Source organism: Pararge aegeria, chromosome 21 (genome assembly GCF_905163445.1).
Source record: "Pararge aegeria chromosome 21, ilParAegt1.1, whole genome shotgun sequence".
Taxonomy (NCBI): Eukaryota; Metazoa; Arthropoda; class Insecta; order Lepidoptera; family Nymphalidae; genus Pararge; species Pararge aegeria.
This window is the reverse complement of record NC_053200.1, coordinates 10,357,103-10,368,367: the sequence shown is the minus strand read 5'-3', so window position 1 is coordinate 10,368,367 and position 11,265 is coordinate 10,357,103. Positions and strand designations below refer to the sequence as shown.

The window sequence follows — 11,265 nt, the reverse complement described above, 5'->3', positions numbered from 1 at the left end:
TCTTAAAATCTATTGTACTCTGACGTTATAAAGTTTCGGTGTACCTACTCGATATAGAGTCTACGGTTGCGAGAGTAAGAAGATAAGGTATTCTCATTAGGGAATCAAACTAAAATACCCTGTAGCCACCAACCTTCAGGCGCTTGAATAAAATAAATAGCTTATAAGTTAATAAAATACCAAGAATCTGAACATACACTGCATCAAAATAAAATCATAAATTAAGTATCATTCTGAATTATAAGTACGCATGATATACAATGAGCGTTATACTTTAATTTGCTATAATTCGCATCAAGTATAAAAATCAGTAATGTGTAATAATTCATAGTTAATTTACAAATAACGGCCGATTGGCGCAGTTGGTAGTGACCCTGCTTTCTGAGCCAAAGGCTGTGGGTTCGATTCCCTAAACTAGAAAAATGTTCGTATGATGAACATGGGCGTTTTAGTTTCTGGATGTTGATCTGTATTTATATAAATTGTTCATTAATATAAATTATCAATAAAAGTATTTTTATAATTGTTCATTAATATTCATCGAAAAAAAAAAGTTTACATGCAACACCAAGCTTACATCCTAAATACGCTTTTTGCTTACGAGAGTATCCTAAAGAGGAGTTGACTCTATAATAGTAATTGTGCTTTGTTTAGAACATAAGTCCAATTGCCGTGAATTATAATATAATTAAAAGTTATAAAAAAGTAAGCGGTCAAGACGGTGACGGGCTAGCCTATTTTTATATTAATATATTCAAGAAAAAAACCAAAATTGTTTTTACGCGGCATCATACCGGTATGCAAAAGCGTTTGGTGTCACGTCTTTATCGGTACGGTAGTAACTAGCCATGGCCGACGCCTCTTACCGGACAAACGAATTATATAACATGAACTTCCGCAAAGTGCACCAAACAACATCATAATATTGGTGCAAATTTAATGAAATACATTTAATACTTTTTAAATTTTTCTAGTTCCTATTAAAAATAGACACAGATGACAGACTGACAATAGTTTAAACTGTGTAATGATTAAATTTTTGTTTATTCGGAATCTTCCTCCGCTTGCTGAAAGGCCTTGGCTGGAGGTTGGAGCATCTTGGTCTTAGCAGCCAACCGTAGTGTCGCGGGGCCCAGGGTCTTGGAAACCATCACTTTTGGTTCACTCGTCGATCCCAGACCTGTCTTCCCCTCGTTGCTGACCATTGGAATCTGACAAGAAAAATAATTTATTAGTAGGTATATAAGACGCGACTGTGCCGTATCGCGACGTCAGATTAGTAGTCCTAGTACGAAATTTGCTCGCTCGCATTCGAGGAGTCGTTTTCAAGAATAAAGTCAAAGTAAAATGTATCTAATGTTTTCGGTTTTAGAGTCGCAAATCCTGTAATTCTGATTTTAAAACCCGAGCTAGAGAATTGTAGACAACTTTGAGCTTTAGCAGAATATTAATAAGATAAATCTCCCATGTTCATTGAAGCGTCTACTCGATTACGAGGGAGAAAATCTTATACCCCTTCTCTTCCCGCGGGTGAGAACGGGCGATAATGGGCAGCAGCATCCCCGGTGCTACTACTACCATCTATTGCAATCACCAAACCCTAAATTGGGAGAAGCTTTTAGTTCAGCAGTGGACTGTTGATGTTGATAATGGGTGGCGTCTTAAAAGTTTCTGTTCTATGTTTGACAAAGGACTTCTTGGCAAATAAATAATAAAATTTAAAATACAATTCGTTTGTCAGAATAACAGCTTTTTACTTATCACACATATTCGCTACTTTAAACTATTTATAACTTGTTTCAGGCTGTGTGTATAGGTACTCCGAAAAGACTAGTTCAATTTCAATTTAAAAAAGTTTAACGCATTTAGTTCCGACGGATGTTGGAGATCCTAACCAATATTTAATATTAGAATAGCTTGGCTAGTAGTAGATTGTATGAACTATCAATCAGTAAAATGTTTGCTATGTTACACGCACAAATTTTTCAGAAAAATAAAACACAGTACAGCAAAGTAAACACAAGTAAACCTAATACAATAATAGAAAAGCAGAAAAAATAAAGTGGCAGAGAAACTACAAAGTGCCAATTATAGCGTCCGCAGTGCCAATCAACTACTGCCAATAATGATCGGTTAGTCATTCAGCGTCCGAGACGGTTCCTATGGTTGGTAGACGGGCCTAACGTAGATTAATGCGTGTCGTATTGAATAGACAAAGAGAAAAAAATATATAGGGAACCACCAGACCGTAAAAGGTTGGTATGTACGCCGTCAATTACATTTAACGATAGACGGCGGTTTTAGTAGCGGTTCATTGTCTAGGACATTGGTTCTCAAAGTTTGTAGCCGTATCGTAATGATTTATGAACATTTTGGATTGTGGACAAATTGGCACAGAAGTTGCGAGGAGTAGTAACCACTCTGGCCCGGTGAGAGATTATGCATGATGAGATGGTAATTAAACCCTAATGAGATGGTAATTAAACCCTAATCGGTTTTCATGCGACGTCGACTAGCACGTCTTTGACGGTAGGGTAGTAACTAGTCAAGGTCGTATAACCTATCAGGTGAGAGCAAAGAATATTCAGAAATTTTGAATCCCCCAAATAGCTCCTGCCGGATCGAACCAGCGAAACCCCCAAGTTATAAGACCAAATAGCTCACCCCTACGCCGGGGAAGTCGTTTAAATATATTATCAGTGTTATATTTTAAAAGGAGCCCGCGTTCTTCGCCCGCGTTTACTAGAGTATTTTATAAATAATGTCGAAACTGTTAGTTGTTTTGGGATACAAAAAATCAAGTCGATGGGTTCCTTGGGTAGGTCGTAAAGTAACGACAAAGAAACAAACCCACTTTCTCATTTATAATAATAATAATAATAAAATATCTTGATTACACACCGACACATAAATCATAATACATAAACATCTTATAAACTAAACTAGGTTGTAATTACGGTTTTATCACTGACAGTGATCTCTTCCAGTCAACCATTAAATAGGAGAACAATAGATACATAGAAAAGTGGTGTGTGTACAAATTAAAAGAAACATAACACGTACAATAAACTTACATAAAATTACGTATACTTTAAGAAACCCATAATTAGTATGGAATAAATTCGATATGTGTAACAAGGTGTATAACTTTGGGAACCACTAGTATATATTAGGAGAACAGTGAACCTAGACGAGCGGAAGTGAAGATTTCCTGTGCCATACACGTCTGGTAGCCTCCCGGTGATCTATGAGTTCAACGGGGTGGATCAAAACACCTCCATACATGGCGCTCTCAATGCCACTTACTAATTTTCGAAACACCTGCGGGATTTATCGGCTCACTAATCGATTCATAATAGGCGAGGAGTTGACGGCAAGTCTGCGGTTCGCAAATATCACGTGGCCTTGTCGTGATCAATAAATTTTGAACATAAATTCTAAATTCGAATTCAAATTCAAAATTCATTTATTTAAAGTAGTCCTAGTTTATAAGCACTTTTGAAATGTCAAGTCAGTCAGTCTGTCTGTAGTGACTGTACCCGCGGTTTGGAAAGCAGTTTCCCACGAAGGATTTATATACTTTTCTCGGGCGATATGCAGATACGATTGTTTATGTCAACTTTAAATATTTATTTAGAGACCAAGAGAGACAATTCAGTTTTCCAATTCGTCTCCCCAGGCTACATTTATAAAACACAAAATTTTAAATGCAATTTTTTTTTAATAAATGGTTTTTCTTTCAGTGAGTGAGTTTCCGAGCCCACACTAATAACATTTTTTTAGTTAGGTGCGTTTGCATTTTATTATAAGAAATTATTTTTTAAAACATTCATAATCATTATCAACCCATTACCGGAGAACAACCGGCCACAAAGTCAAAGTCAAAGTAAAAAATATCTTTATTCAAGTAGGCCTAAAAGTGTATGCACGCATGTGTATGTGTGTGTACGCATCAAAAGTGCCACCTAGGCACTTTTGATGCGTACATAAGAATTACACGGTAGTGAGATGATGGCGATAACCACATTCGTAAACTTAAAACTAAAGCTACGAGGGTTCCAAACGCGTCCCGGTCTTAGATGAAGACCACAACTCACAGGTCTCCTCTAAGGTTACCTAATAAAATTTTAGGCAGTAGCCCACCAAGCTGGCCAAGTGCGGATTGGTCGGTTTAAACTACATCAGAACATTATTATTATTTGACGGCCGATTGGCGCAGTTTGCAGCGACTCTGCTTTCTGAGCCCAAGGCCGTGGGTTCGATTCCCACTACTGGAAAATGTTTGTGTAATGAGTATGAATGATTCCCAGTGTCTGGGTGTTTATAAGTATATTCTAAGTATTTTATTTATAAAAAAATATTCATTAGTCATCTTAGTACCCATAACACAAGCTAAGCTTTGGGGCTGGATGGCGATGTGTGTATTGTCGTAGTATATTTATTTATTATTTATTCTGAAGAACTCCCAGACATTCAGAGTTCACGATAATTTCCTTCAATGTTTAAGCAAAGTGACATTTTAATTGTTTAAATTAAAAATGCACGAAACTCCCAAAAGATGGGAGCCGAGGATCGAATACATGGAGACCAAAGCTCTAACCACTAGGCTATCACCGCTTATTTCTAAAACATTAATATACAAACTGACACACTCTCGCACAATATATGTATGGATATACGTATAGGTAATCGTTTCAAGCTCTCGGGCTATAATAAGTTATTGCAGGGCAATTACAATATTTCATGTAAAATTATAGCTGATCATTGTAAAAACGTTGTGCATCATAACTCAGCCGCACGGTAGCCGCTAGACGGTTGGTTATTTAGGAGTGAATTGTGTATTTAAATTTTATTTACAACCACACGTACCCAGTCTTCGAGATGGGCATAAAGATAATTAAACGCTTGTTAGATTTCACTTTAACCATGCAAATAGTGGCAGTAAATATACTCCTTTTATACATTTAACGGTAATAGCGTAGTGCGTTCGGCCTTACGTTCCGACGGACAGGCTTAGAGACTCCTGGTACGCATCTCTAACTATTCGTAGTCTACTTCGCAAAATTAATACGCCTTTGAGAAAGTTATGGAGAGCTCTTAAACTTACGATGTTTTGCTCCGCCGTTAAAGTAAGTTACATGTAGTTACAGAGATATATATACAAAGCAAGAGAGTACAATTTGGTGGCCTAATCGCTACATAGCGACATCTTCCAGGCAACCAAAGGCGTAAAAGGAAAAAATATAGAAAAGAAGTAGGTGGTGCAATCATTAAGATTTAAAAATTATACAAATAAATTAATAAAATATATATATATTATAGCTACATAATATATTTATATATATTATAGTTACATTATAATTGCTTAAATTAAAAACACTCATAACAAAATTCCGAAAAGCTAGAGTTGCGTGGATGAAACTCGGTCACCCCAAAAGAGGAGGCCTATGCCCTAACTTCTAGTCTTTCAAATTTTTTTGCTTTTTAACTTTTATTATTAAATGTTATGTGCCAGAAATAGTGAAAGATACTTTCGCTTAGTTACAGCATGAAGAGAGAATTGCGGTTTAAATTCGAATTAGAAACATGCCAATTCACTGTACTCCCTTTTTACTTTCTGTTTTTGCTCTATTGCTGCTCGAAAGAAAGACAAACTAACAAACACTTTCGCATTTGTAATAATAAAAGGGCAGTACTAGTAGGGACTATCTATCAGCTTCTGTAGGCTGGATTTAATCGACTCAGTTAAAATGCGATAATCTCAAAGAACGCGACCTAATCATCCAAAAATCTGGTAAGAAACTATACAAGATTTTTCGCCGTGATCGCGCATGCTATAAAAAAGAGCTATAAACTAATCCAACCCACAACCGATATTCCAGTTGGAAGAAAAAAACATAGCTTTTAATAAAATATGATACCGTTGCGCCAAAAATGCAAGATGCATAAAAGGCATCTTATAAATGAACTTGCAGATATAAAAATCCAAAATAAAACATGATTTGACGAGAAGCTCTTAATTTTGATAGCAGTTTTTTATACCTACACATTCGTAATTTATACGATGACTGTGCCGCGGCGAGTCATAAAGCTCATGTCCGAGAAAGGTATCAGTTTTTTTTTTTAATGACAAGTTAGCGGTTGCGGTCATTTCTAAATGTAAGTGACGGTGCAGTCTACGGATATGCTACCCTGGTACTTATAACAGTTTTATGAGATACTTAGGCTTACTTTTGCCGATGTCTTTGTACTCTTAACTTGAAAGAAAATGCCTATGTACTCTTAAATTGGAAGTATAGATATGCTATCCTGGAGGCCATAGCTTAGTTACAGTAGTGTGCAAAGCTAGAACGCCCCTTTATGATTTATAGCATTTTATAATTTAACCGACTAGATCACAACTGACTTTGATTCCTCTCCAGACTTTGGAGAATCAAGGAATCGTAAAACTAAAAAGTACAACCTCAACAAAATATGCGCCGGCCACGGCGAGGACCCAATTTTCATATACGGTTCTGAATGCGCACGAACTAATCACAGTTCAATTAATTCCCTTCGGAATCATTGCGCTCATGCCGAGACGTTCTTGTTTAGATATACTACTTGAGGCCGTTTGGATTACTACATATTTCCAAAGCTTGCTTGCTTGATACCCTTGCCTTTATCGCAGCTCCGCTTTATCAAACCTGTTCCAAACTCCAACCTTTATCAGCCACTTGGTAAATCACTGATCCCAAGAGTCTATACTTAATGGTATCAGTGTCTCAACCAATAACATAATTTTAAATACAAAATTCATTCAATTCTATTAGGCTTACTTTATAAGTACTTTTAAAACGTCAATTAAATTACTGTACCGGTGGTTCGTATGGCAGATTGTGCCGAGAAGAAGCCGGCAAGACTCTGCAGTGTCCAACATCAACAATAAACAATTCCATCATTTTCTACCTTATGAGAGATGAAAGCGGGGCCTGGATGGCCCCGCTTTAAGGCATCTAGGCCCTGCTGTCGTGATAAGTATCAACTAATTTCGAGGTACCAATTTGTATCCACCTATAAAATTCCAGGAAGTTTTCTTTTGGTAAACGGCATATGTGTGATATATGACTAGTTGCCGGTGATGACCTAACGATTAAACAATACGAAATTCCTGGCAGCGGCTTTTACTTATATTCTGCATATGGAATATAATACATTCAAGGTAAACAGTCGTAATACAGAGTCGCAGCACTTAGTAAACACGGACTTTGCCACATACCACTAGCAGCAGTAATAACACAAACATTTTCTCATACTATCAATGTATTATTCTTGCTTAGGGATGCATCCTGAAATGAATCTCTCTCCTACGAATTACCTAAGAAATTGCAGGAAGTCGGGGCCCAGAAGTGAAACATGACGCCTGACGATAATGACGCTGTCAAGATAAAGGTACTCGGCAGGAATAAGAGAAATTGATAATATTCGATAGAAGCAGGTGTTACTTTGCGGAATTCCATTATATATTATGAAAATGAAGCTTAATTTGCTATTCTCCGCGAAAAGGAGGACTTTGCAATGAATACAACGCTTAACGATTCATTGGAAAGTCAACATCTCCTGAGGATGCTCCGGTTTCGGAGCGACTCGTGCGTAGATTGCCGAAGGTCTGTTTTGAGTGGAGTATAAGGATTGAAGAAATTATAAATTACACCATACAGATTCTCCTGCTTTTCGCGGAGAATAGAAAATTAAGCTTAATTTTCATAATACCAATTGATAAGTTATTAATGCTGGTTCTGTTGTACACAAATCTCTAAACTAAATTAAACTGACAGGTCTAAAATTTGTTCTGGCCTTTTCACACTAGACATGTCAATTTCGTTTAGATAAGTCATTAGTGATGTGCAAAACAAAAGAATTGGCACCACTTTAAACTCGACATAATTATTTCAAGGCTCGAATTTGCTAGGCAGTGCTAAAGTACTGACTGCCACAGTGTGATGCTCCGTTTTATTAACTGTATTCATAATAGTTGCTTGAATCTTACATATTAAAGTAGAAATATAAAAATTCAACAAGTTTTTGAACTGAAACTTTAGTAAGTATACTTTAAACTTTTGCGCTGTGTTTAGGTTGCTTTCTCCTATAATAGTAGCAGTAAAATATTGATGATAATTACTATGTATTAACTGTAAATTCATTAAATAGCATACTTAATGTAGTATATTGTAGGCTTTTCGTATCACTCTTTCATATGTGTATAAATTGAGATATTAAGCTGTATTGATTAGCTAAAGTCTTCATATTACAACACAGTTATAAGAAAACGCAACCAATTCTTAAGTAGCATACTGTATATTCTAAGCTATTTATACCGCTCTCGCCTATGATGGAGGAGGCATATGCCCAGCAGTGAGATATTAACCTGATGATTCGTTTCATTACCCGTATTTATTAGTTGGAGTCTTCATATAACACGGTTATATTAAAATGCAACCCGTTCTTAAATAGCATACTGTATATTCTAGGCTATTACGCAGGCGCATCAGACGATGCAGTTTAGATAGGCGATTCGACGCGCTCTGACGACTTGACGAGTCTGCGATATAAGTTGCTGATACCGCGATATACTTTATGCACTTTAAATTAGATAAGGCTGATGTAGCCATTTTGTTTGCTTTAGTTCGCAAGTAATGGTCTGTACGTATATGTTCAGATTATAAAAAATTACAACATTGTAAACTAATGTGGAGGACTAGCGGTTGACTACTTATAAAATTCAAAATTCAAAATTCATTTATTTCAAGTAGGCCTAATATAAGAACCTTTGAAACGTCAAGTCTGTCTTTTTGTAGTGACTCTACCACCGGTTTGAAAGGCAGATTCTACCGAGAAGAAGCCGGTAAGAAACTCAGCAGTTGCTCTTTTCCAACATCCACTATTTACATTTTACTATTTAACATATCTATTTTCCCTAATAAAATCTTTCTTCCGCCCTCTCATAACTTCAGCTTCATAAATATAGCTGATCGGATCTCGGAGTGATCTACGCAGTAGCCTGGTAGGTACGATGGGTTAAATTCTACGACAATTCGTGGGCAACTAATAATATAATACATCGCCATCTAGCCCCAAAGTAAGCGAAGCTTGTGTTATGGGTACTAAGATGACTGTTGAATATTTTTATGGATAATATACATAAATACTTATAATATACAGATAAACACCCAGACTGAAAAATATTCATGTTCTTCACACAAACATTTTTTAGTTGTGGGAATCGAACCCACGGCCTTTGGCTCAGAAAGCAGGGTCGCTGCCCACTGAGCCACTCGGCCGTCATTTCGGTAACTGGTAATAATAGAATAAAAATTCAATTCGGGTAAAGGTTTAACGATTACGATGGTCTTATGAAAAAGGCGGTAGACCCACAGATAAGAATCCCTAACTCCAAACGACATGACGAATGCACACACAACGCAGTTTGATTAATGTCCACGATAGTCCAGACTTCATGGACGGTGGGTTACGGCGTATAAATCAAAATGCACAGACGCGACGTCCATAGGAAGCGTCAATGTGTACCTAGACTGGTCCGGCGTTTCGAGATTAAGGCTTCAGTTGTTTGTTGAAGCCATAATCTCGAAACCTATATATAAGAACATTAGTGTTCTTATATTTATTAATTTATTTATTTTTTGCACGCACCTCTAACTTGTTAAAGTTATGTGTGTTTTAAATAATTAAAAATATCACTCAAACGTTTGTGGAGTCCACTAATCCGCACTAGGTCAGCGTGGACTACGGCCTTAACCCCTTCTCATTGTGGACCCGTGCCCTGTGTCCGTGTCTGTAGTTATACCAAATACCAAACAATATACTGTTTTGAAATGTATAAAATGTTATCTGCTATGTTCACTATTAAGTAGAATTTTCTCGACAGAAGAATATGACACGGTTTAATAAACCAAACTGGTATTAGGGTTTTCTTAGTTATCCATTCAAATAATGGGATAAATGAAAAATCTATGGGATAATTTATTAATTATCTGGATAATTGGTTAGGCACCTAAAATTGACAATCGACCCGAGTGGTCACTTTGTATTTAGGTTCTCGTTTGTTTGCAAAGCTCCGAAATATAATCCGGTCATGTTACTATCTTCATAATTGACAAATAAGAGCAGCGTGGAATATCTAAGCTCTAAATTTATTTCACTTATGAAAGGGCTAGGTTTAGAGGCCTGTGGCTATTATTGGGTTTTTTTTTTAGTAATGACACATCGTGGATGACACATCTTGCAAAGTGCGATTCTGTGTCCATCGATCTGAGGCGTAAGTTTTAACTTCGTGTGGATTTTACTACACCGGCAACCACGCCCTTCAGACTGGAACATAGGCAATGCTACTTCGCGGCAGAATAAAACACGGCAGTAGTACTTCCCCGGATAAATTACTACTACTAAACATGAATAGGATAAGGATTACATGAATTGTCAAAAACTTTACCACATATTGTAGTTCGGAAATCTTACATCTGGGGCATAGCATTATATGCATGCGAGACTTGGACAATGTCACAGAGGGAAATTGAACTGCTGGAAGCATTCAAAATGTGCCGTTGACGCAGCATGGTGAGAATAAGTTGGACTGAGAAAATTTTAAATAAAGAAATACTAACTAGAGTCAGTAAAAAGTGGAATATAATTAGAACTATAGAAATAAATGAAAAGGCGACGAGGATCTTGAGACTGGCTTTTGTGGGAGAAATAAAACTAAATTCAAAATTCATTAAGTAGGCCTAATTTATAAGCACTTTTGAAACGTCAAGTCAGTCTGTTTTTAGTGACTCTTCCCCCGGTTCGGAAGGCAAATTCCACTGAGAAGAGCCGGCAAGAAATCATTTTATAGTTTAAGTTTTTTTAACAATCTTTAGAATTTTTTTGTTTTGCGAGAGATGGGAGCGGACTGGCCTGCTTCCAAGCTGCCTTGTCGTTAAGGAATTCATCAATCGTGTAGTAACCACGATTTGTTAAATGTGTTTTAATATATTGTTTAAACTTAGGTAAAGGTAGATTTAATATTACTTTCGGTATCATGTTATAAAAGCATATACCCATCCCCACAAAGCATTTCTGTATTTTTCTCAGACGATATGCAGATATCACTAATTTATGTCCGTTTCTAGTAAGTCGGCTGTTTATATCGACTGTTTCTTTATAATAACTTATTTTTTGTTTAATAAAGATTATATTATTATAAATATATTGCGAGGCTACTGTAAG

At 36.5% G+C, this 11,265-nt stretch overlaps 1 protein-coding gene across 2 annotated transcripts in view; it reads right to left on the bottom strand.

The window, feature by feature from the left end:
• Positions 1–202: 202 nt before the first annotated feature.
• The window catches only part of LOC120633354 (angiogenic factor with G patch and FHA domains 1-like), a 43,079-nt gene continuing 32,016 nt past the window's right edge, over positions 203–11,265 (bottom strand). For both annotated transcript variants that reach the window (XM_039903552.1, XM_039903551.1), the window contains one exon: positions 203–1,211. In XM_039903552.1, coding sequence (XP_039759486.1) covers positions 1,044–1,211 — 168 coding nt within the window. In that variant the 3' untranslated portion in view covers positions 203–1,043. The remainder of the gene's footprint in view (positions 1,212–11,265) is intronic.